General features: G+C 38.6%; 1 protein-coding gene across 3 annotated transcripts in view; it reads left to right on the top strand.

The window, feature by feature from the left end:
* GALNT11 (polypeptide N-acetylgalactosaminyltransferase 11) overlaps window positions 1-25,821 on the top strand; it is a 55,181-nt gene that overhangs the window by 6,551 nt on the left and 22,809 nt on the right. For all 3 annotated transcript variants that reach the window (XM_063099252.1, XM_063099251.1, XM_063099253.1), the window contains exons 2-4: window positions 18,495-18,827; window positions 22,002-22,125; window positions 23,562-23,728. In XM_063099252.1, coding sequence (XP_062955322.1) covers window positions 18,530-18,827; window positions 22,002-22,125; window positions 23,562-23,728 — 589 coding nt within the window. In that variant the 5' untranslated portion in view covers window positions 18,495-18,529. The remainder of the gene's footprint in view (window positions 1-18,494; window positions 18,828-22,001; window positions 22,126-23,561; window positions 23,729-25,821) is intronic.

Raw genomic sequence — 25,821 nt, 5'->3', positions numbered from 1 at the left:
TGTAATGTTTTCACAGTTGTCAGCCCATATACCCTTGGGGACACCTTATCAACTGGAGCACAGTGCATTTGCCTTTAGTCTTGCAGACTCCACTCATTTTTAGAGTTAGGTCAGTGGTGCCTTGTCCCCCCTACTCCCTTCAGTGAGGTTCTTTCAGACGTTCGTAATACAGTTAGATTTTTTTTTTTTCTTCATATTTTGCATTTCATTCTAAGATCCCCTGAGCTCCTAAAGGATTTTTTAAATATTTGCATGCATTAAGGTTTACTCTTTGCTTGGTTCGGTTCTTTGGGTTTCGATACATTCAGTGTCCTGTATCTGTCTCTGCAGCATCACACAGAACAGTTTCCTTGCCCTAAAGGTCCGTCGTGCTTCACTTGTTGAGCCCTCCCAGCCTCTGACAGCTACTGCTCTGTTCATCATCTCTGTGGTTTTGCCTTTTCTAGAAATATCTAATTGGAGTTATATAGTATGTAGGCTTTTCCAGGCTGGCTTCTTTCACTTAGCAAAATGCATTTAAGATTCTTCCATATTTTTGTGTGGCTTGATAGTTTATCTCTTCTTTATGCCGATCAGTCCTCCATTGTATGGATATACCAGAGTTTGTTTATCCAGTCACCTTTTGAGCGACATCTTGGTTGCTTCCAAGTTTTGCCAGTTATGAATAAAGCTGCTGTAAATGTTCATGTGCAGGTTTTTTGGTATGTGCAAATTTTAGTAGTTTGAAAGAATTGGTCTATTTCATCTTATCATATTTCTGGGCATAGAGTTGTTTATAGTATTTCTTTATTATCCTTTTAACGTTCACGGAATTAGTAGTGATGTCCCTTCCTTCATTTCTGATATTGGTGATTTGTGTCATTTCTCTGGGGGGAGGAGAGGTTTATCAATTTTATTGATCTTTTTAAAGAACCAGCTTTTGGTTTCGTTGATATTTTTCTATTATTGTTTTCCTGCTTTCAATTTCATTGGTTTCTACTCTGTATTTTTTTTTTTTTTTCTTCTGGTTGCCTGAGGCTTAAGTTGTTCTTTCTTTGGTTTCCTGAAGTGAAAGCTTAGGTTATTGAGTTCAGATCTTTCTTCTTTTCTCGTGTATGCATGTAATGCTATAAATTTCCCTCTAAGCACTGCTTTCTCTGTATCCTGCAATTTTTGATAAGTTCTATTTTCATTTAGTTCAGTATATTTCTTTTTTTTTTTTTTTTTTTTAAAAGATGACCGGTAAGGGGATCTCAACCCTTGGCTTGGTGTTGTCAGCACCACGCTCAGCCAGTGAGCGAACCGGTCATCCCTATATAGGATCCGGACCCGTGGCCTTGGTGTTATCAGCACCGCACTCTACCGAGTGAGCCACGGGCCGGCCCTAGTTCAATATATTTCTAAATTTCTCCTGAGACTTCTTAGGCCCATGGGTAATTTAGAAGTGTGTTAATTTCCATATACTTAGGGTTTTTTAAATCTATCTTTCTGGTATTGATTTTTAATTTAATTCCATTGTGTCTGATAACGTACTTTGTATGATTTCTATTGTTTTAAATTTGTTAAGGTGTGTTTTATTGCCTAGAATGTGTTCTGTATTGGTGAATGTATATTCAGGTGTTGTTGGATGGAGTTTTCTATAAATGTCAGTTAGATCAAGTTGATTGATTGTGCTGTCCAGGTCATCTGTTTCTTTACTGATCTTCTGTCTGCTTGGTTTATCAGTTACTGACCATTTTGTTGAAATCTCCAACTATAACAGTGGATTTGTCTCTTTATCTTTTCACTTTTCTCACTTTTTGCCTCATGTATTTTGATGTCCTCTTATTAAATGTACACACACTCAAGATTGTTTTGTTTTCTTGAAAAATTGACATCGTTATTTTATGTAACAGCCCTCTTTATGCTTGATTATCAGACAAAGTCTGCTTTGTCTGCCATTGATATAACTGCTCCAGCTTTCTTTAGCTAGGCTAGCAGGATACATCTTTCTGCATTGCTTTACATGAATATATCTATGTCTGTGTAATTAAAGTTGGTTTCTTGTAGGCAACTTATATTGGGCCTTGTTTTATTTTGTCCACTGTGACAGTCTCTCTCTTTTGATTGGTGTCTTTAGACCATTCACATTAGAAGTGATTATTGATATAGTTGAATTAATGTCTTCCATGTTTGTAATGTTTGTATTCATTAATTTTTTTCTTTGTTTCTTTCTAATTGGTCATTTTATATGATTCAGCTTTCTTTTCTTTCTTGGCGTGTATCAGTTTCTGTTTCTACCCACACGGTTCTGGAGGTCAGAGGTCTGCAGTGGGTCTCAGTGGGCTGAACTCAAAGCGTTGGCAGGGCTGCATGACTTTCTGGAGGCTCCACGAGAGAATCTGTTTCCTTGGCCTCTTGAGAAGTCCTTGGCTCGTGACTCTCTTCCTCCATCTTTAAAGCCAGCAGTGGTGGGTCGATTTCCTCTCACATCCCATCACCATGATCTCCTCTTTGGCTTCCTTATTCCACATGTAAGGACCCTTATGATTATCTTGGGCCCACCCAGATAATCCAGGATAATCTCTGTATTTTAAGGCCTTCTTATTAGCAGCCTTAATCCCATCTGCTACCTTAATGCTGGGGATTAGGATGTGGCCATTTCTGAGGGGACTATTACTCTGCTGGTGACCACATAGCATATCAGTTATACTTTTAAAAAACATTTTAGTGGCTGCTCTAGAGTTTACAATATGTATTTTAAACTAATCCAAATCTACATTCAAGTCACACTATATTGCTTTCTGTGTAGTACAAGATACCCTGTTAATAGAATATTCTCAGTTCCTCCTTCCCATCCCTTGTAACATTAATGTCATTTATTTCACTTACCTGGACGCTCTAATCACCTACTACATTGTTAATATTATTACTTTATTCCATTATCTTTTAGACCAATTAAGAATAAGAAAAATAAAAGATTTAATTTTCATATATTTTTTCTCTGATGCTCTTCTTTTCTTTATGTAGATTCAAGCTTCTGACCTACATCCTTTTCCTTCTGCCTAAAGAGGTTTTTTTTTTGTTGTTGTTGTTTTAACATTTCTTGCAGGGCAGGTCTGCTGGCAATGAATTCCTTAGTTTTTGTTTATTTCTCTTTTACTTTTGAAGGATGTCAGTGGATATAGAATTCTGAGTTGGTAGGGATTTTTCTTTGATACTTTATATTTTTCACTCCACTCTGATTTCTGATGAGAGGTCCACTGTAATTCTATCCTTCTTCTTTCAAGATTTTCTATTTGTCTTTGATTTTCTGAATATGATATGCCTAGGTGAAAGTTTTTTTGGTTTTTATCCTGCTTTATGTTCTCTCAGGTTCCTGTGTCTGTGGTTTGGTGTCTGTCATTAACTTTGGAACATTTTTGGCCATTATTACTTCAAGTATTTTTTCTGCTTTCTTATCTATTCCAATAATGTGTATACAGTTGGCCCTCCAATTAGTGGGTTCTGCATCCATGGATTCAGCCAGCCATGGATCGAGAATATTTGGGAAAAAAAATTGTGACTGTAGTGAACATGTACAGATGTTTTTCCCCTGTCATTATTCCCTAAACAATACAGTAGAACAACTGTTTACAGAGCATTTACATTGTATTAGGTGTTATAAGTAACCTAGAGGTGATTTAAAGTGTTGGGGAGAATATGCACAGGTTACATGCAGACACACACCGTTTCATATCAGGGACGTGAGCATTCACAGTTTTTGATATCCGAGGAAGGTCCTGGAACCAGTCCCCCATGGATACTAAGGGATGACTGTATTATACCTTCTGAAATTGTCCCACAGTTCTTGGACGTTCTCTTTTTCGTATTTTTGTTTTTTCATTCTTTTTCCTCTTTGTATTTCAGTTTGGGAAGTTTCTATTGACCTATCTTTAATGCTCACTGATTCTTTTCGGGCTCCAGAGTCTCCTGACAACCCCGTGTGGCGTTCTTCATTGCTGTTACAATACTCTTGGTTTCTAGCATTTCCTTCTGATTTCTTAGCATTTCTCAGTTTCCATCTTTTTCCTTACTTTATCCATCTTTTCTTGCATGTCGTCTACTCTTCCCATTAGAGCTCTTACCATATAAATTATAGATATTTTAAATTCCCCTATCTGATAATCCCAACATCGGTGTCATATTTGCGTCTGGTTCTGATGATTGTTTTGTCTTTTCAGACTGTATTTTCTCTTAACTTTTGGTATGTGTGCCTTGTAATTTTTTTTCTTGCAAGCCTGACAGTAGGAACTGAGGTAATTTCAGTGTGAGGATTTATGGTAATCTGGAGAGGAGTCTGGCTGTGTTTAATGTGTCATGTAGCTACGGGCCCCAGCAGCTTCGAGTTCCTCCAGTGTCCTTGTTTTTGTCTGCCCTCTTGACTTAAGGATTTTCTAAATGCTCTTTGCCAGAGAGAGTCTGTGTCTTGCAGCTCTATCTTGTAACTTCTATTATGTTTGGAGCCCTGAGGGTGAAAGTATGAGGGAGGGTAAGAGTTCTGTGTCTTCTGTTGAAATCTCAGTCTTAGAGTGGGCTTGTGTCTTGGAGCTGTGACCTTCACAAGTATTTCTCCAGTGGTGTGTAGCTCCCGTCACCTGCCCCACTACTCCCTTCCCTAGCTGTAGTTTCCAATCTGTTTCCTTGAAGCCTGACCTTTGCTGATGACTTCTTCCCTTTAGGAATGACAGGCATGCTAGAAGGGCTTGGAGTGGGCAAGAAAGCCCTTTGCATTCCCCTGGTTAGGAGAAGACTCTGGCTGTGTCTTTCCCCTGGAGCATATGCCTTGTTCTGAGGAAAGCTCTGGGCATGTTTCACCATGATTACACTTCCCCTCCCCTGCTGAGTCATGAGGAGATCTTTCTGGGATCTTCTCTGTGAGCACCTGTGGCAGTTTCTCGTTCTCTGGTTAGTCCACACTCAGTCTCCAGCACCACCTTATGGCTCCAGCAGCTTCTGCCCCAGGTAAGCAGATCTTGCCTGTGTCTCTCCAGGTTTGGGGCAGCGGTTTTCCCTGTAACCCATCAGTCATTGGTTTTCAGTTTTCCCACCTTTTTTTCATCGTAAGGGCAGGAGAGATGGCTTCTATGCTCTTTACATGATGGAGCTGAAAGGGAAGTCACCACCGTTCTTTTTAACTTACATTTTGTGACTTGTTAGCACTTGGTGTGAACTCGATGCATAGGTCCAGGCCTGTAATGTTGCATCTAGATTTGATTATATAGGCTCTATGTAATATTTCATATATAATCACCTTATAATGATTTCAAACTACACTGCTCGATAGCTTTTGCTTGCCTTAGAGGAGCTTATCACTTTGAAATCTTTTTTTTTTTTTTTGGTAGCTGGCCGGTGAGGGGATCTGCTTAGTGTTATCAGCACCATGCTCTACCAAGTGAGCTAACAAGTGAAATGTTCTTTTCTTGAAAGCCTAGAAATACCTTGCAACTGTTCAGAAAAACTCTTTTGTGTGTATTGTTTTGTACTTCATAGGCAACAAAAGCTGTAAAAGCTCTGTCTTTATTAAATTTTCCATTTAGAAATAAAAAATTAGTACATGTAAGAATTTGTCAGGTTGTTTCTTTTCTGCTGAAACCTGCTTTAATTAGTTTGAGTTCCTCCAGGAGCAAATAAAAAATTTGTATCCAAGTTGATGATTTGGGAAGGAATCCCAGTACACACTAGTAGGTAGGGGAATGAGACACAGTAGGAAAGGCAACCAATAAAGGGTAAATTTTTAAGCCAGTTTCCACTGTGGGTAATTGGGGCTTAATCATGCTGGGGAACTCTGGAGCCATTGTGGAGTACAGGTGTCAGAGTCGTTCCTCTGGAGGAAGGGTATGGGGAGCTGGGGTCTTTCTACCAGCTTATTGTTGAGGACTACCTCTAGGGAGGGACACATTCCCCCTACTTTGGGCCTGTCTTGCACATGCACAGATAGGCACAGAGGACAGAGATGCAGGTGCTGGCAGTTGGTATTCAGACCATTATGCAGGATGGTGAAGCTCAAGAGGATGTGCAGACAGTATCTGTTATGTTGATTTACTGGGGCTTGATTCAACAGCGTGAGCTAGGATCTGGAGATTTGCCAGATCAGTTAAGTTTGTCAGCTTTCTAAGCCTGTTCAGGTGGTAGATACTCAAAGATGAGTTTTCTGAAAAAGGCCCAAGATTCTGTCACATTATGATTTGCTGAGGGTTGTTTGGGGTTTTTTTTTGGCAATACCTAGCCTACTCAATTGGAAATGCAAAGACAACAGTTTAGAAAATTACCCTGGCTTGTGCTTCTGGTAAAGGTAGCCTGGTAACCTGGTTCAAGCCAGCCGATGCTTCTGAAAATCATCAAAACGTTTCCAAAGATATAGTAAAGAATGACTGGGCTAAGATTTAGGAGATGATTGAAATCCGGAGAGGTGAGCCTCTTTTTGGGCTTCTTTTGCCCAGATCATTTACTATTCTGGAAGAGCAGTTTAGAGGCTGAATGGTGTAATTGACACAGGAGTAAAACAAAAATTGGAGTCCAGAAGTTGCCATGGATGAGAACCCCCAGTGGTCAACGTTGAAAGGCTGCAGCCTAGATAGAATACAGGTAGATTGGGTATGTGCCAGCCTTCGCCTGGACGGAGACCTCACGAGTCACCTGGGGTTAGCAAAGCTCAAATGCTGAGATTGGATTAAGGTGATCTCTGCCTGCTAGTGACCCTGGCACCTGACAGCAAATGAAAATCCTCTCTAGAGGAAGATACCATCTTAAGCCTCAAGTTATTTCTGAAATGGTTTTTCAAATACAGCGTCCAGCACACAATCAAATCAGTGTAACCAGGCACACCAGGAGACAACCTGAACGAGAACCAACACAGATAACAGACCACAGAAACAGGCTTTTTGGACAGTGGAATTACTAGACAGACTATAAAATGTGTTTACTATGTTCATAGAGCTAAAAGTTGAATTTAAACATTTCAGCAAGGAGCTGAGAATTATATAAAGGGACAAAGCAGATTTGAAAAAGATACAGCTAATACTAGATCTGAAAAATGCAGTAGCAAAACTTAAGGATTCAGTGGATTAACAGCAGTTTAGACTCTGCTGAAGAGAAAGGTAATCAACTGAAAGATCAGGAGAAACCTCCCTGGATGAAGCATGAGAGGGTGAGAAGGATGGACAGCACTGAGGAGAGCAGGTGCAGAGGATGTGCTGAGAAAGTCTGACGTATTTGACTGGAATCCTAGACGGAGAGACAGGGGCAGAGGAATATTTGAAGGGATAATGGCTGAAAATTTTGAAACCCAATGAAGATCCACAGAATAATGGATCCTAAGTAGGATAAGGTGATTTTTGAAGTTTTCCACTTCTAAATAACCTATGACTCATTTTCCTTAGCTTTGAGCGAGTTCCCTCCCTCCCTTTCTTTCTCCCTTTCTAGTTTTAGCAGTGGCTTTCAGTATTCTGCTGAGAATGTTTTTCTAACAAATGAAGAATTGCACAGTCTTTTATCACATTTCTATAATTTATATGCTGGGGTTCCAAAGATTTTCATTGGAAAGAAAGGATACAACTGCTATTTGGATTGAAGTCCATGAGATAAAATCTTAGAAACAAGATGAGCTTTCCAGACTTAAGTGAATGATTCTTTTGGGCTAGTTGGATTGAAATCCATGAGATAAGAACCTCTTAAAGACAAGACAAGCTTTCCAGACCTAAAGGAATATTCTATAATGAAGGAGTTTCAGGCAAAATGGGCACTTACGGGGCAGAGCCCCTCACCAGCACCCCTCATGGTTTATGGGTCATTTCTGCTCTGTTTCCCCTGGATGACTAGTTAGAGAGCCTCTCACAGGTGAATGGCATACTTACACAGGAAAGGTAGTATGCTTAGAATACAAATGAGGACCCTTTTTAGGGTGCAAGTGGAGAATTATTAACAATTATGTATAAAGATTTTTGCAGACCTGCAAATATGGTCATTGTAACTAACCATGAGGAAAGGGATACCTGTATCTTTAATCTTATAGGAAACATAAACTTATATTTTAAAAAAATCCCTGGATGACATATTTTTTATAGAATGACAAACAGTAAATCATTGGTCTGTTCCTTGCTAGGTGGTGATTGGTCAACAGTGATTGGTCTGATGTCAAATCACCAGGATTCAAATCTCAGTTTCTCTCCTTCTAGCTGTGTGTCCTCAGAGCAAGTTATGTAATTTCCCTAAAATTAAAAGGAGAAAAGATAAGAAGCCTTGTTCTTTCTGTGTTTTACACTCTGGACTAGTATTTTGTTCTTTTTTTTGTTAATCTTAATTTGCGTACTTGACTAATGTACCTAAGCCACTTTGTCAACACGGTATGCCCCAAGAAACTCGGGACATACTAAAAGAATAAGACACTCAATAGCCATGGTGTGAGAGTAGTCAACTCAGCTAGGATTTCTTTGGACCCTAGGACCGAGCTGGGTACAGAAGGCCTTGTTGAGCATGGATATGGATATGCTTGTTTATACTGGCTCTGCCTAAAGCATTTTAGTTGCTCCGTTATTTGGCTATCTCCTAACACTTATTTCTAGCAACGATTTTTTTTTCTTGATCACATATTTCATCTTCATTGTTTGTATTATGGGTTTAATCCCACTTTTTTATGGGTAGGAGGGGAACACGAGGTAACCAGGTTTTCATCATTTTGGGTTGTAAGTGGTTACATATCCCTTTTGATGCCCCTCTCAGGAGCTGCAGTCTGGAGGCTGATGAGCAGAGCTTTGCAACTTGGAGGATGAATTTCCTTAGGTGGGGCATGTGCCCTGCACTCACCCCTCTTATGTTTCCTCTCTGGCTGGCTCACACGTTGATCTGCTTGGCTTCTAAAGACATTTGATTTTGTGACCCTTGTATTGACCAGGATATCGAATCTTTTTGTTGGGGCTGACAAAAAGCAGCAATAGAGGCATTTCTCAAGGATTCCTGGCATTCTTGAGCAGACATGTGGGGTCAGAAATGAATTAATTAAAATATGACAGATCACAATAAAGAAAAGAAAGGCTTTGACACTGTGAGAGGGTTTAATACATATATAGTGTAATCAGTAGTTAGAAAACTCTAGAATGTAATGACTCCAGTGAGATAAATGTTTCTTTCATGGGCTCACCTGTCGACTCTTACTGACCTCATGCTTGCCCCGTGAGGCTACAGCCATTTTCTCCTGTTGTCTTCCCAGGTCTGTAGTGAGTGAGAGTTGCTACTCTTTACTTGGGCATTCATTCAGAGACAGTATTACAGGACAGGGGTCGGCCTCCACCAGCCCATACCCCCTGACCTGGCGAGTGGCCCATGTTTCACTCTTTTAGGTGCTTTGCTGTGTTGTCTGCCCTTTGAGTTTCCTTTTCTTTGGTGTTTGTTTAATTAAATTTGCTTCTTCTTCCCATCAGCATTACTTTGTGGTTTTCTTCTGCACTTGAGATATCATGTTACACACTACATACGTTTATGTTCTTCTTGATTTTCTTGTAGAGAAAAGAGTCATAAATACCAGAGGGATGTCAAAGGATCATTCCCAAAGAGCATATGCTGTGTGGAATTTGCTCTGAACCTTTCCTAATTCAGTAATCTCCTTATTTGTAGTTATAAAATACAGTTGTTGGCTATATTTTCTTCTAGTTTTCCAGGGAGATAAGGAATGAGAAGGAATATTGTGTATTTTTATGTTGTCATCACCTGGTAATTTCACTGGGGTATGTAGGAACAGTACTGTTGTAATTCAGTATTTGTACTCATGTGACTGTAGCTGAGTTAGAATGTGAATGTGTCTCTTTTATGGAAAAAGTAAAAGTATTTGCTGTTTGACAATTTTGAATACAGAGTATACTTACAAGAAAATAGCTGGAAACTACTGAAAGGTAAAATACTTAACATTTAAAGATATACACTTCAAACTTCATTAAATATTGTAAAAATTATTTCGTACTAGTAGAAGATGAAAGCTGTCCTGTTAAACGGAGTTATCTTACTAGCTTTGTAGGAGCAGATGGACATTAAAAGGGGCAGAAGAATTTCAGACTAGGTAATGGTTCACAGAGGAAGAACTACTCCTCCCTGTTCTTTTAGAACATTTGCTCAGTGTTCTAGTTTTACTCTCAAATTCTTGACATATTAATGGAATTAAAATATTCTCTCCTTTCAGTGTGGTTACTATTCTGTTTTCTTTGTGTATTTTGGTATGGAAGTCCCCTTTCCTTATGAGATTAAAAGAAAAGCATATCATATTTCTTTCAAAAACCTTAAAACATTTAATGCTCTTCAAAGTTTTTCTTATATTTTTAAGTTAGGAAGTTTTTTCATAAGAAATTTATTACCTCTTTTATTAAATAACCACATATGCTTTGTAGAAAATGTTTTAATGAAGAAAAGTACAAAGAAAATTAGCCACAATGCCACTAACCTGAGTCTATTAAATTTATTTTTCGGTAACTGCCAAAAGCAGTTAACATTTTGTAGATAGTGTGGAGACATTAATGATATGTGGTAGATTAAATAGCAAATCAGTAATTGTGAGATATCAGGTCATTTTTAAATATTTTCCTTTTTGCTTATCTGAGTTTTTAGCATAATAGTGAGAGCTTAAAATATTAATCCTCGGCACCTGAATGGTGGCTGGTATATAGAGCACCTGCTTTGTTCCTAGTATCCCTTTTCTTGAGGATTATTTAATAATTTTCAGGAGAAAATTTTGGGTTATTTAGTATATTTAATAGGCTCTAACTGGAAAATTAGTGGGATCACTTAAACTATCATCTGTGGAGCGACACTGCATAACAGGCATTGTCTTAGTGAACTTTACACAATTTAACTATATTTTATGGAGCACAGTTTCGTAGCTAGTGTGGAATCTGTCCTTTGTTAATAGAGAATGACTATGAAAAGCATTTCAAAAATGGGTCTTCTTAGCTCTTAGCACTGTATCGTGCTGTTGAGAAATACCCCTCACTCTAATCTGATAATGAGACTGGAATTTAAATTTAGTGAGCTGAGATTTTAGCCCTTTATGACCTAAATAGTTTGCCACAAAGCATTTTAGATATAACAACACTATACGCTAATAGTAGCAATAAAAACAGCCTTGCGTGTACATTGTTTCCTGTTTTTACCCTCTGCGGGGTAGATTACTAGGAGTAATATTACTGAGTCAAAGGGGTAAATGGGTAATTTTACTAGGTGCGGCAAATGAGCCTGCCTAGAAGCCATATCACATATGAGAGTTTCCCTGCAGCTCTACCATCAGAATATGTCGTCAAGCTTTTGGATTTTAATAAGTTGAACAGGTGGGAAAAATTATCTCAGTGTAGTTTTAATTTGTATTTTCCGTATTATGAGCAGGGGTGAGCATTTTTTCATGTGGTTACAAACCATTTGTAGTTTTCTTTCTATGAATGGTCTTCAGGGTTGTTGGTCCTTTACCTTTAGAATCTCTTTATTGGAGATTGTGGCTGGCAGACCCTAAGGTGGCCCCCAGCGACTTCCTGCCACCTGGTGCCCTCACTTTGTGTAATTCCCTCCGCTGGGGTGGGTCAGGGACTTGTGACTTGTTTCTAACCAACAGAATGTGGCATAGGTGATAGAATTGCAATCTTGATACGGTCAGGTCAATGGCAGAGATATGGGATGTCACTTCTATGACTACGTCACATTTTATAAGACTGTCTTAAGCAGACTGGAGTAGGAGACTCCCTGTTGTTGGCTTGATGAAGTTAGGGGCCACATTGGCGAAGCCCGTGTGCCAAGGAAATGCAGGCAGCCTCTAGGACCTGAGGGTGGACTCCGGCTGTTAAAAGTCAGCGCATCTCACTCAGTCTTACATTCACAAGGAATTGAATTCTGACAAAACTTGAGTTTAGAGCAGGTTCTTTCCCAGTCATACCTTGAGATGAGAACACAGCTTGACTGATTCCTTGATTGCAGCTTTGGGGACCCACATCAGAGGATCTAGCTAAGCTGTGCTGCTCACTCTTGACCCACAGAAGTGGTGAGATAATTAAAGTGTGTTGTTGTAAGCCACCAAGTGTGTAGTAATTTGTTACATAGTAATAGAAAACGAACAGAGATATTATCCTTTTGTCTGTCTTACCATTGCAAGTATTTTTCCTAGTTTATCATTTGTCTTTTTACTTTTCGTTTCGTGTCTTTTGCCATCCAAAGTTTTAATCCAGTTTATCTTTTTCTCTATTGTTTCTGAATTTTCTAGTCATAGCTAGAAAAATTATGCCTACTCCCAGGTAATAGAGGAATTTACTCATGTTTCCTTCTAGTGGAAGGTTTCATCTTTTATATTTCAATATCCAGTTCATATCAGGGGTATCTTGGTGAATGATGTGAGACACACCCTATTGTACCTTTTCCCTTATGGCTAATCAGTTGTCCCAACCATTTAGCAAAAAGTCATTCATTTCCTCTCTGGTTTGTGATGTAATTTTTATACTAAATTTATCTATATTAAGTTTATGCTGGATTTCTAAGTTTCTTTATGTAGCTGGGTCTTTTTTCTTTTCCTTTCCCACCGGTTGGTCAATCTGTGTGTGTGCACCCCTGCGCTGTCTCGATATGAGAGCCCTGGAGTTTGTTTATTATCCAGTAGAGCTTACCGTCCCCCCTCATTCTTTTTCCAAGGTTTGCCTGATGATTCCCTACTTGTTCATTCTTTTCCAAGTGAGCTTTGTAATCACTTGTCTAGCTCCAGAAAAAACAATCTCATAGTATGTTTAACATGATTGTGTAAACATTGTTAACTTCGGTAGAGTTTATGATTTTGATTCTTTCTGCCCAAGCATATGGTACATCTTTCCATTTGTTCAGATCTTCTTTTGGGGCTTTCAGGAGTTTCTCATGGTTTTCCTCGTGTACAAGGCTACTACTTCAAAAAGTTCATGGAAGAATTCATAATCTTTTTAATTCTATTTTTCCATGAACGTTTTGAAATGCCCTCATATGTTTTGGATATTTCTGTTAAGTTTTTATTTAGTATTTTATTTTATCTTAAGATTTTTGTATTGATATTCATAAATCATGTTTTGGGGGGGAGGTTCAATCTTTGCAGGTTTCGAGATGTTATACTCATTTCGTAAAACAAATTTGGAAGATTTTCTTTTTAAAAAAACGTTTAGCTTAAGTTTCATTAGGATTATTAGATCTTTAAAGGAATGGAAGAGTTCCCCTGTGACATTCTCTCTGTGCCTGGTGGTTTGTTTTTGTTTATTTTTCTCTTTGGTTTTGTTTTTTGGTTTTATTGACAAACTTTTGTGACTTTATATCTTCTATGGTGATTGGTCTGTTAGGATTTCTTTCAGGACTGGGGTCAATTTTAATAAGTTGTATTTTCCTTAAAAGTTATTTTCTTGTAGGTTTTCAAGTTGAATTGGATAGAATTATACAAAGTAATCTCTTGATTTTTAAAATTTCTTCTTGCAGTGTTTTCAGATTTATCATTAAGAAATTATAGATTGAGGGTTCAGAATCCCATACCAACCAGCTGCCAAAAAAAGGAAAAAAAAAAAAGAAAATGAAGTTACAGACTTAGAGAGGAACACTCGGGACTTTTGCTGGCGTGCTGAATATTTTTCTTAATAATGAAAATGTCTAGTGAACCTCTGAGCTGGTTAGCCTCCTTCTCCTTCCTCTCCTCTTCGGTGACTATTTCCTACGGTGTGCTCTGCTCGCACATTACACTCTTCTCTAAGATTTCACATTGCACAGAATCTAAACAATGCTCCTTAACCTTTTCTGGAACAGAAATACACTTTTTAAAAATTAAACAAGCAAGTATCGATTAATTGTTAATACCAGGCACTGAGCTAAGCCTACGGGTTTGAAAAGATGGAGGTGATCCGTGTCCAGCGGATTTGCTTACAGTAGATTCAGAATTGTTTGTTGGGGTATCTCCAGTTCACATCTCTGGAGAGGATAATTCTACTGTCAGTAGCTGTGCCCCTCCAAAATCTGTGGGGCCTCTCATCCTCCAGCCCGACATTCTGTCTTTCCAGCCCGCTCTCTGCAGTGACAGCTCCAGCAGTTGTTCGGCCACTCCAGGATCGCGAAGCCATTGGCCTGTCCACAGTTTTTCATCCTGCCTCGTTCGTCCACATCCTCACATCTCTCTTTGCCTGGCTTAAATCTGTGGTCTGTCATTGTGATTGTCACACTGCGTACACCTTGCCCATTCTTGTTCTTTTGTAGCTCCCTGGCAAAACCCCAGTGTCAGCTTTCAAGGCTTCTGTACCTGAGCAGCTACCAGACCATGACCAGAGAAAAACAGAAAACCATACTGACTTGTCTCACTTTAAATTCATGTACACAGCTGGTTAGCCTTTTATTCATTTAACTTTGAAAAATATATTACGTTGATATCTGCTGAAGTTTTGTGTCTATTAACTATTCAAGTTTATGATTGAAAGAATTTGTTCAGTTGTTGTTTTGCATTAACTAACCTTACATTTTTGCTTTGACCCTCTTTTAAAGGCTTTTAGCCTTCGGTGTTGAAGCCATGGGTAATTGCCTATAGAAGGAATAGCAAACAGTATGAAACAAAGACTGTATTGTGTAGATGCTGGATTCATTATTTGTTAGTATAGATTAGATTAAGATTTTAGCTTTTTGGGGGGGAGGGGGCAGTGTTTTAATTTCTTAGGCAGTTAAGAAACTGTTACTTGGTTAAATAAGAGGCATCTGACTACTTTGCACTTTCTTCATTTTTGGTTGTTGAATTCTTGACCCGTCTAAAAACAGTGTCTTTGTTGCTTCTGAACACCATTATGGTTGATTATATAACAGAACTGATCTGATTATATAAATTTCTCTAATTTTATATGTTCTTTAACTTACTATAATGGTTCACTACATTAAAAAAAATCTTCTCTGAACAATTATAATATGGCTTGGGGAACAACCTGATAGGGTTGTTGAGAGTTAAGACATTTTACAGTTCAGGAAACCAAGGAATCTTGACGTTGAGCTGTTGTGGATAGGATGATCCAGGGGGCTGTTTTGTGGAGAATCTGGAGGAGGTTGGACAAATCCTGTGGATGAGGTCTTTGAGCAGAAAACTTTTTCATTTTAGGGGATACTGTAGGGATTAGAACAGACAAAAGTTCTTACTCTAGGAACTTACTTTCTAGGGTGGGGGAGAGAGACAATAAATAATAAACTCAATGAATAAGTGGTTATGTATTTGTAAAGTGATAAATTCTGTGGAATAAGGAATATCAGTGAATGGTGATTGAGTTGCAGTTTTAAATAAGTAGGGCCTTATTGAGAAGGTGATCTTTCAGCAAAGATTGAACAGAGTTGAAAGGTAGCCATGAATTATCTGGAATGGAAAGTTTTCTAGGTAGAGGGAAGAGCCAATGTATAATCCCTAAGTAGGGTGTGCCTGACATGTTTGATGACCCATGAGGAGACTTGTGTCTAGGGCAAAATGACCGGGGAGAGAAGTAGTGAGAGACACGGTAAGAGAGGTAGGTAATGGCAGGTCAGGTAGGGACTTTTGCAGGTCATTGGAAGGAAGGGATGGATGGTTGTGCATACCATTCAAAGTACTTACTAACTTTGGATCTAATGAGGAAAAACAATGAGAAAAAGTTAACATTTTTTGAATTTCTACTACATTCACTCATCCTGTAGATATTTTTCAGCATCTTGTATGGACTGTACCTGTGACGAGACTGAAGACTAGGCGTAGACACAGCTGGAGAGTCAGGAATGTGGTCAGTTGGTTGGTTGGTTTATTTTTGGCAGCTGGCGCTTGACCTCAGTGTTATCAGCACCATGCTCTCTCAGGTGAGCTAACCAGCCAACCCAAGTTTGTGGTTTAAGAGGTCATCACACCAGTTCTGGGTGGTGATGAGATCAAAGGCAGGGCAGGGCTTCTTATGTGACACAGGGTGAAGATTATAGAAGGAATACGAATCAGGGAGTTTTTTTCCAATGAAATAAGTTCTTCTAATGTTTTACTGGACGGACATCCTGACACCTTTTAAGTGAATGTTATCTGTACGCCGTTCAAGTAGGCTTTTTGGAGTTTGCTTCCCTTTATCTTCAGAAGAAGCATGAAGCCCCACCTCTCAAGAGGGTCTTAGGTTGTACTTGGTATAACAGAAAGCCTGTTCAGTAAAAGACAAAGCCTTATTTCAGACTTGGAGTCTGTTATTTTCCACAACAAAATCAATCCACATAAGAGAGCAAATGTGAAGAGACTTCATCAGGTAGCAGGAATGTGCCTCTCCCATTATCTGTTGATGGTGACTCAGATTGGGATTGAGAGAAGCAAGTACTGTTGAGATGGTTTCTCCTGAGCTTTTATCTTCCTTTGAGGATTGAGTATGGTTTCCTGCTGTGTCAACACCTGCTGGGAGTGGAGTGCCTGGGGGCGGGGGGTGGCAGGCCCAGGAAATTTCTGTCTTTGCCTACCTGGGCTGCCTAAGGAGAGATTTTTTTGGAGAGACCCTGAGGCGGCCAGGTGTGAGTCACTCTGGGATCCACTCATTGTGCTGGATTAGATAGAAGAGAGGAGCCACAAGTAGAGCAGAGCTAGGGGAGGGCAAGGCAGGTCGAGCCCCAGAGGAGAAGGCAAATGGAGACATCCGAAGACCGAACGTGGTGAAGCCCGTGGCTGAGGACACGAGAGGGAGCAGGGCCAGTGGACACTGTCAGAGGAGCTTGTGCTTGGTAGGCTGGGCCCAGACTTTTGTGTGTCTTTGGTTTTTTTAATTTTAACATTTACTTGTACATATTTGTGGGGTATGGTGTATTGTTTAATACGTGCATATACTGCACAATGTGAATCATGAAATTTTGAGGTTAGGTTTTGAAGGGTTCTGGACATGGCCCAACATGATGGTGGGAACTGAGCTAAAGAAAATGATGGAAAGTGGAGGTCGGAGTGTCCACCTGTTGTTCAGAGCTGCTTGATGGAACAGCCCTTGGTTCCTGTGATTGGAGAAGGGATTGGCTGGCATTCTTCGTGTTCCATTTTGGATGGTTTCCTTCTTTGTGGAGGGCCAGGGAGTCCAAGGTGGAATTGGGAAGGCCTGGAGTGGTTTGAGGAGAACAATGTATAAATATAAACCTTGCTGTGTAGTTGAAGAGGGGGTTGCTCTGGAGGTGCATGGCTCCTGCCATCAGAGCAGTCTGTGCTGCTGCCGTCTTTCTCTTTGGACTCTCCTGGCCTTTGAGGAAACAGCACTTCTGGTTTTGTTGTGGTTTGCTTGCTCGCTCTTTGCCTACCTCCAAAGCAAATATTTCAGGAAGGTATAATGTCTGTTTTAGTTGAAATCTAATGTTTCACCTAGATGTCACTACTCTGTACATTCTATTGCAACATTTTTTTGTTGCAAAGTTACAAATTGGCAACTTTTTTGTCTTTGTACTGGCCCTGATAGGCTTCATTGACCTTGCTTAGAGAACATTTTCTCCCACTTATAAAGTGTTGGTGTTTGTCTGTGCATATTCTTTAATTAAAGTGCTCACAGCTGTCACCGCAGCCACGTGATTGGTGCCTGACTTTCCTTTGCTCTGTGGTCATTTCCAGCCACCCCTCTGGTGTTACAGTTGGTGGGAGTTTTTGTTTGATTGTTGGGTTTCTTGTGTGTGTTGCTGTTTTGTTTTTTGTTGATTGACTTGTCCTCATCTTTTGAGATGATAATATCATTTTAAAAATTATTTTATACTGTGGAAATAAGTAATGTATAAGTAGTATCTCTGTAGATTTCTTATGTGTGTATATTATTAATACAGGGTTTTCTGCCCTGAGTCTGTTCGTTGAGACTGTTTTGTATGCATGTGCATTGGGTTCTTCAGAAAGAATTCCTTTGGAGGTTGTGTGAGCCTCCATGAAGACCAGATATTATCAGAAAGCTCAGAAGAAATTGCTGTTTAATGCTATATTTTGTTCTTGCTTTGTTTTGCAAGGCATCATAAGAGAGAAAACAGAATTATTTTGAACTCTTTATTTGAAAATAACCTTTAGATCTAGAGTAGGCACCAGGGCAAGGTATAATAACCTTTGGTTAGAAAGTAGAACTATTTTTTTTTTCAAGTTGCTTATTTTTAATAGATTTTAAGATCTTTGGGTTAAAAAAAAAATCTTGTAACTTTATAGTTGAAAGGGACCTTAGATGCCCTGTCATGATACATGTAGTTCCTCATGAGAAATTAGAACCTGAAAAAAATTACCAAGCTGAAAGTGATCCAGGACAAAGGTGAGGAAATATCCATTAACGTGGACAAATGATTGTCAGCTGTTTTGCTGCCATTGGTTCTCTGAGCACTAACATGTTGGCCTGCAGTTTAAATTGTTGAACCCTTTTATAAAATTCAGTGCTATCCCTATGTCTTCTTGTATTGAATCTCTGTTAACAGTATGCACAAGGGTCCTACTTGGTGGTTTAGAAAACAGTGAATATATTGGTGGATGGTTTTTTAAAAGTGTACCGAAGTGTCTAACTTTTCTATCCTTTTTTTAGGAAATTGAAAATGGCCCTTCAGCTATGCTAGGGCTATGATGGGAAGTGTCACAGTTCGATATTTCTGTTATGGGTGCCTCTTTACATCTGCAACGTGGACAGTTTTGCTTTTTGTTTATTTCAACTTCAGTGAAGTGACTCAGCCACTTAAGAATGTGCCCATCAAGGGGTCTGGGCCCCATGGACCATTTCCAAAAAAATTCTATCCCCGTTTCACTCGAGGTCCAAGTCGAGTATTAGAGCCACAGTTCAAAGCAAACAAAATTGATAGTGTAATAGATAATCATTTTGAAGATCCAGAAAAAGGCCACCTGAAATTCTCTTCTGAATTGGGTAAGTATATTTGATTTCTACTAACAGCCATATCAGAGTATTTAATCATTGGAAGTTTAATTATTCTTTAAATCATGTATTGCTCAGGAGATTAGAAATGTGTCATTTTTTTTCCACACTAACTTATTTTGTTTGTGACCTACCTGAGGTTCTGTGATTTTAGCAGACTCAGTGGGGAGTTACAGTCTAATTTGTCCAGTTCTGACTTCGGTATTTTATGAGAACTTGAGAGAAACTGAAAGGTCCATAGAAGGGAGAAAAAAAAAAAAAGAAAAGGGTTAAAAAGAAAATGGAATCTGTGGGAGATGGTTTTAATTGCTAGGATTATTTAGTAAGGGAAAGAAATGGTTGAAAGGTGACTGTAGGAGGGTACTTCAAAAAGTTCGTGGAAGGATTTGTATTATCTTTCAATTCTATTTTGACCCATTTTTTTTGAAGTACCCTTGTATTTAACTTATTTTGAAAGGTAGATTTAATTAAAATAGAACATAAAGTATTGGGATTAAAAATAAGCTGGGATTACTTATATCTAATAAGATTTCTACTTACTAGAATTATTAAGGCCCTGGGGGGGGGGATATATATATATAGGTTTTATATGTATATATATATGGGGTATGAAAAATAGAAAGCTTTTTTTTTCTCCCCAAAATTATATTTTGTTCAATTTGGAAGGAAGAATCTACTGCATAGGTGCTTCAGTACTACAATTCTAGAGTATTGGTTTTAGCAAACTTTATTTTAAAAATAAGTGAACCAATTTGGTTATTCTCAAAACTTTAAAGAACTTTACTCTTGTCATAGAAACATCAAATAAAAGGTAAGTTAGTAGTGAAAACACATAGTAAGAGATTGAGAGAGCCATGGAATATAAAAGAAATGTTATAACAGACTTCTCCTTTAGTCATAGTTTCAAAGAAGTAAAATCAGTTTTTAGGACTTAATGATTTTCTAGTAAAGGAAGTCAAATATTAAAAATCATATGAGGAAACAGCTAATATCTACTTCAAGTTTTGTAAAATACACCTTCTAGTCTTTTTCTAACAGCCAGTAGACTTTTTAAAAGCATTAATGGGAAAATTTCTAGGTCTTTCATTTAGTCATAGTTATTTTGGTAAAACTTTTATTAAAGAAGTAACATTAGGTTTATCATTTTGAATGTACTTTGTATTTGCCTTTCAAAGAAGTAATGAGAGAACTGTATATACTCAAACTGGCAAACTCAAACTGCCTAATTGAAAAACTAAATTCCTTATTGAAAATCCTGAAGAATCCACCAAAAAAACCTATTACTGCTAATAAATGAATTCAGCAGTTGCAGGGTACTAGATCAATGCACAAGACCGCGTTGTGTTTCTGCACACTAGCAATGAATAGTCTGAAGAGGAAGGGAAGGTGAGAGGACAATTGCATTTACAATAGCATCGAAAAGAATAAAATATTTAGGAATCATTTTAGCCAAAGAGGTGCAAGACTCACGTACTGAAAATTGTAAAACATTGCTGAAAGAAATTAGAGTAGACCTACATCAGTGGGAAGACATCCTAGGTTCATGGAATGGAATACTCAAAATTGTTAAGATGTAAGGACAACCCCAAGCAATCTATAGATTCAGTACAATCCCTTTCAGAATCCCTATGCCTTTGTTGAAAAGATGGAAAAGTTTATCCTAAAATTATTATGGAATTGAAGGGGCCCTGAATAGCCAAAACAATCTTAAAAATTTGGAAGACTCATACTTCCCAATTTTAAAACTTCCTACAAATCTACAATAATCAAAACTGTGATACTGGCATAAGGATAGATAACAGAGATCGCTGGAATAGAACTGAGAGTGTGAAATAAACCCTATGACATGTATGGTCAATTGATTCTCAAAGAGGGTGCCAAGACCATTTCATGGGGAAAGAACAGTCTTTTCAATTAATGGTTTTGCGATAACTGGTATCCACATGCAGAAGAATGAAGGTGGACATTTACCTCACATCATGTACAAAAATTAACTCAAAATGGATCAAAGACCTAAGTAGAGGAGCTAAAACCATAAAACTCTTAGAAGAAATCATAGGGATAAATCTTCATGATCTTGGATTTGGCAGTGATTTCTTAATATGACACCAAAAGTACAAACAACAAAAGAAAAAAAAATAGATAAATTGGACAATATCAAAAATAAAAACTTTTGTACATCAAAGAATACTATCAAGAAAGTAAAAAAAGACAACCCACAGAATGGGAGAAAATATTTGCACATCATATCTCTAATAAAGGTCCAGTATCCAGAATATATATATATAAGGAATTCTTACAACTCAACAGCAAAAAGACAAATAGCTCAATTTAAAAATGGAGAAAGAATTTGATAGACATTTCTTCAAAGAAGGTATACCAGTAACCAACAAGCACATGAAAAGGTGTTTAACATAATTAGTTATCACAGAAATGCAAATAAAAACCACAAAGAGATAAACATTTTACACCCATTAGGATGGCTATATTAAAAAAGGGAAAGTGACAGGTGTTGGTGAGGATGAAGTGAAATTGGAACCTTCATATATTGCTGGTGGGAATGTAAAACGGTGCAGCCACTGTGGACAGTTCAGTGGGTCCTCAATAAGTTAAACATAGAATTATTATATGACCCAGCATTTCCACTCCTGGCTTTATACCTGGAAGAATTTCGAATAGGTGTTCAAACAAAAATTTAGATACACTGGCATAAAAATACAGAAATAGACCAATGGAACAGAATAGAAAACCCAGAAATAAACCCACGCACTTACAGCCAACTGATTTCAACAAAGGTGCCAAGAATATACACTGGGGGAAGGATAGCCTCTTCGATAAATAGTGCTGGGAAAACTGGATATCCACCTGCATAAGGCTGAAACCAAACCCCTATCTCTCACCATACACAAGAATCAACTCAAAATGGATTAAAGACCTACATTTAAGACCTGAAACTATGAAACTACTAGAAGAAAACACAGGGGAAACACTACACAAAGTGGGAGTAGACAGTGCTTTTTTGGATAAGATTATAAAGGCACAGGCAACATGGCTATTATCTGATTTTGATAGGATAACAACAAGATTTTTTAAGAGCATAACATAACAGTAACTGCTGATTCTTTCCAGATTTGGTGCACTGACTGCAATTTCACTCTTTTGCAGGTATGATTTTTAATGAACGGGATCAGGAGTTGAGAGACTTGGGCTACCAGAAACATGCCTTTAATATGCTTATTAGTAACCGCTTGGGCTACCATAGAGATGTGCCAGATACAAGGAATGCAGCGTATGTGCCTTCTACATTTCTGCTAACACATTTGAATAACACAGTGCTTTTAGTGCCAATGTAAGAAGCCGTGAGAATAGTGCTCGTATTTTGCAGTTGGGTGTCATTATTCAGCATGCTAGAAAACTGGAGACAGATTTCCGCTTGTATTATACTTGAAGCCACGTGGTGTGAGATTGTACTGACAAAGTTCTAGAGCTTGCTGTGTCTCTTTTGAATTTTAAATCATGTGAGAAATAGGAGGGGGGTGCTAATTAAATAACATGAGTATTGGTTTGTTGCAAATGTTTATTTACTGGATCCATGGCAAAAAGGACTTAAGATCAGTGAAGAATTTTACTCACAGTCTAGCTTTTCTGTTTCTTTATTTTTGTTTCTCCAAGGGCTTTTCATTCATGGGGGCAGTCATTCATTCCACAGACAGATACTTGCTGGGCACGTTGTTACAGCAGCACGTCAATGAGGGCTGTGATATGAGTGGGTGACATGGGGGCCCCGAGCCCACAGTGGCCAGGGAAGGCGTCACAGAGGTGATGGCTGAGCAGTGATGCCAGGGAAGCCTTTCTGTGCACAGCACGTGGAAGGCGCTGAAGCGTACCACCGGGTGGGGGGGGGGGGGGTTCGGGCCCAGGACAAAAGCCTAGTTCACTTTGGCTGCGGTGGGAGAACAGCAAGGGGCTGGAAGTGGGCAGGGCCCAGTCAGTGGAGGGCTCTGTGGGCCATGCGAAAGAATTGAGTGCTCTGGATTTTATTCTGTAAGTTAATGGGTTTTTGTTGTTGTTGCGTAAAGCCACCTGAGCCTTTTTATCAAATAGTTCAGCACGTGGAAGCTCTTCTGTTATTTTGCTATATCATAGCTTACTCAAATCTTTTTCTCTTATTGGGCAAAAAATAAAATTTTCAAATACAGAGTTTTATATTTCTGTTTCCTTTTGAAACCCCATCGAGTAGAAGCTGGACAGCAGCTGTGAGTGCCGCATTAAACACTTACAGTGATTTCAGTAAAAATGACTCCCATTTTTATGTGACCTCTTCACCAGAAAAAAGAAGGAAAACCTGAGGTTTTAAAAATGTTGACCTCGGGCCGAGCCCGTGGCGCACTGAGGAGAGTGCGGCGCTGGGAGCGCGGCGACGCTCCCGCCGCGGGTTCGGATCCTATATAGGAATGGCCGGTGCATTCACTGGCTGAGTGCTGGTCATGAAACAGACACACACACACACAAAAAATGTTGACCTCAAAATAAGGAAGATAGGTATAGGAGGGATAAATTAACAAAATGTAAAATTCTTGAAAAGAAACTACATTGTTTTCTTGAATGCTTTTAAAAAAAATTGTTATAAGAGACTAAACAAGGGGACAGTAAATGTGTAGTGAATAATAACCTACAACATTTGAGCCTTTTAAAATGTCAGAGTTTTCTCATCTGTCTTTTCAGATGTAAAGAGAAGTCCTACCCAGCTGTCCTGCCTGTTGCTAGTGTTGTTATTTGTTTCTACAATGAAGCCTTTTCTGCCTTGCTCCGGACAGTGCACAGTGTCCTGGACCGCACACCAGCACATCTGCTGCACGAAATCATTCTCGTGGATGACGATAGTGACTTTGGTTAGTAATATTGGACCTAGGCTGTCGTTCACTACAGCACTGACAAACATCAACAAAGGTGACCGTTCAAGCACATAGTAGACGACTCCTGTGCATGCAGTTGCAGCTGAACTGTGGATAAGTGCCTGCCCCATTGTTTATAAGATGATTTTGAAGAAATGTATTACCTTTGTGATCTGTTTACAAACTGCTATATACATTTGGCTGTTAAAATTTTTTCCTTGGCTTACTTTAAAAAAAAAATCTTTTTATTTTGAAATAACTGTAGATTCCTAGGAAGTTACAAAGAGGTTCTGGGCGCCCTTCACCCACTTTCCACATTGGTTACATCTTCCATGATTGTAGTATAGTGTTGAAACCAGGAATTCCACACTGGCATGATACGTGTGTACAGTCTTATGTCATTTCATCCCACTTGTAGACTCCTGTAGCCACCACTGCAGCCGAGATGCAGACGACTGCATCACTCCAGAGGTCTCGACCTTCGTGCTGCCTCTTTATCTCTCACACCCCTCCCTCGCCCCCCACAGCTCCTAACCCCTGGCAATAACTGATCTCTGTGATTCTATCTTCATCTCTGTGATTTTGTCATTTCAAGAATGTTATATAAGTGGAATCCTACACTGTGTACACTTTTGAGATTGGCTCTTTCCACTCAGCATAATGCCTTGGTATACATTTATCTAATAAGTCTGTTACACCAGTTGTCCCCAGATGAAAGTGGACTGCATTCTGAGAGCTCTTAGATGATCTCTGAATGCTGATATTTTATGATTCACTTCATTCTTTATACAGCTTTCTTTAATTCAACATGGACTGTTGCTGTGAATGGCTTTATGTGCACAGGCAGGGTGGAAGGTTTTTTTACTTACACTATTCGTTCAGTTCTCAGCGACCTTGCAAGAAAGGTTGGAACCCCATTTTATAAAAGAAGAAATATAAAATAATTTGCTCAAGATCCTATAGCTGTTAAGTAGCAGAGTTGAAGTACCCTGGTCTGCATGGCTCTGAGCCCTCTGCTCTTTTCATTACAGCACCCTGCAGAAGTACAGTGATGAGGTATATGCCAGTGACAGTTTTTCACACACTCAGGCATTTATTATACACCTTTTACATCAACAACAGAATTGGTATACCAGTTATATTTATATATACAAAATGTGTACACTGAGACTGATGGGAGCAGAATTCTCAAACCTTGGTAAATATTGAAACTTCACAGGAAAAATTTGGAAAGGTTAATAGAAAACAAAATTTACTTTCAAAAATGTGTGATTAAGAGAAACAAACAAGTAAATCTGAATCTGGACCAAGTAAAAGATTGGCTAAATACTAAGTTCTAGAATTTGTGGTTGATTTTTTTTAATCCACCTGTATTTTGGTTTTCACTTATGGCTATTTTATCTAAAAGGAAAAATCCATGATAATTTATAGTGGCTTGAAAACTAACTCTAGAAGGAATTACTGTTTACTATTTTATATGATTTTTGAAGTTATTATGAAATTTAAGGGCAAATGACCTGGAATTCATAAAGAAGTATTTATTGCCTTCAAAGAATGGTGCTAAATTAATAAAAGGACACATTTACTGCTTCTATTGTATAATTCTTCTGGTAGGGGCAGTTAAAGTTTCTTAGCTATTCTGAAATGGAGTTAGACAATAAATTACTTTGAAACAAAGGACATTAATGTCATTTTCTTTGCTTTAAATGTGATGTATATGCAGTCAGCTGAACATTCATGCACTCAAGGTATTGATTTCAGACATTGTTTACACAAAGCATTGTGCTAGGTGCTTGGAAATACAAACAAGTCTGCAATAAGGTAGCTGCTCCTGCTGGCTAGTACAGGTTGAGTACTCCTTACCCAAAATACTTGGGACCAGGAACATTTTGGGTTTCAGATATTTTCCAGATTTTTGAATATTTGCATTAGGGTTTCAGATATTTTCCAGATTTTTGAATATTTGCATTATACTTACAATTGAGCATCCCTAATCTAGAAATCAGATGTGACTTTTGAGCATCATGTTAGTGCTCAGGAAGTTTTGGATTTTGGAGCATTTCAGATTTCAGATTTTTGGATTAGGAAAG

This window comes from Cynocephalus volans, chromosome 6, assembly GCF_027409185.1.
Source record: "Cynocephalus volans isolate mCynVol1 chromosome 6, mCynVol1.pri, whole genome shotgun sequence".
Taxonomy (NCBI): Eukaryota; Metazoa; Chordata; class Mammalia; order Dermoptera; family Cynocephalidae; genus Cynocephalus; species Cynocephalus volans.
Note: the sequence above shows the minus strand (reverse complement) of the source record. Positions and strands in the feature narration are given on the sequence as shown.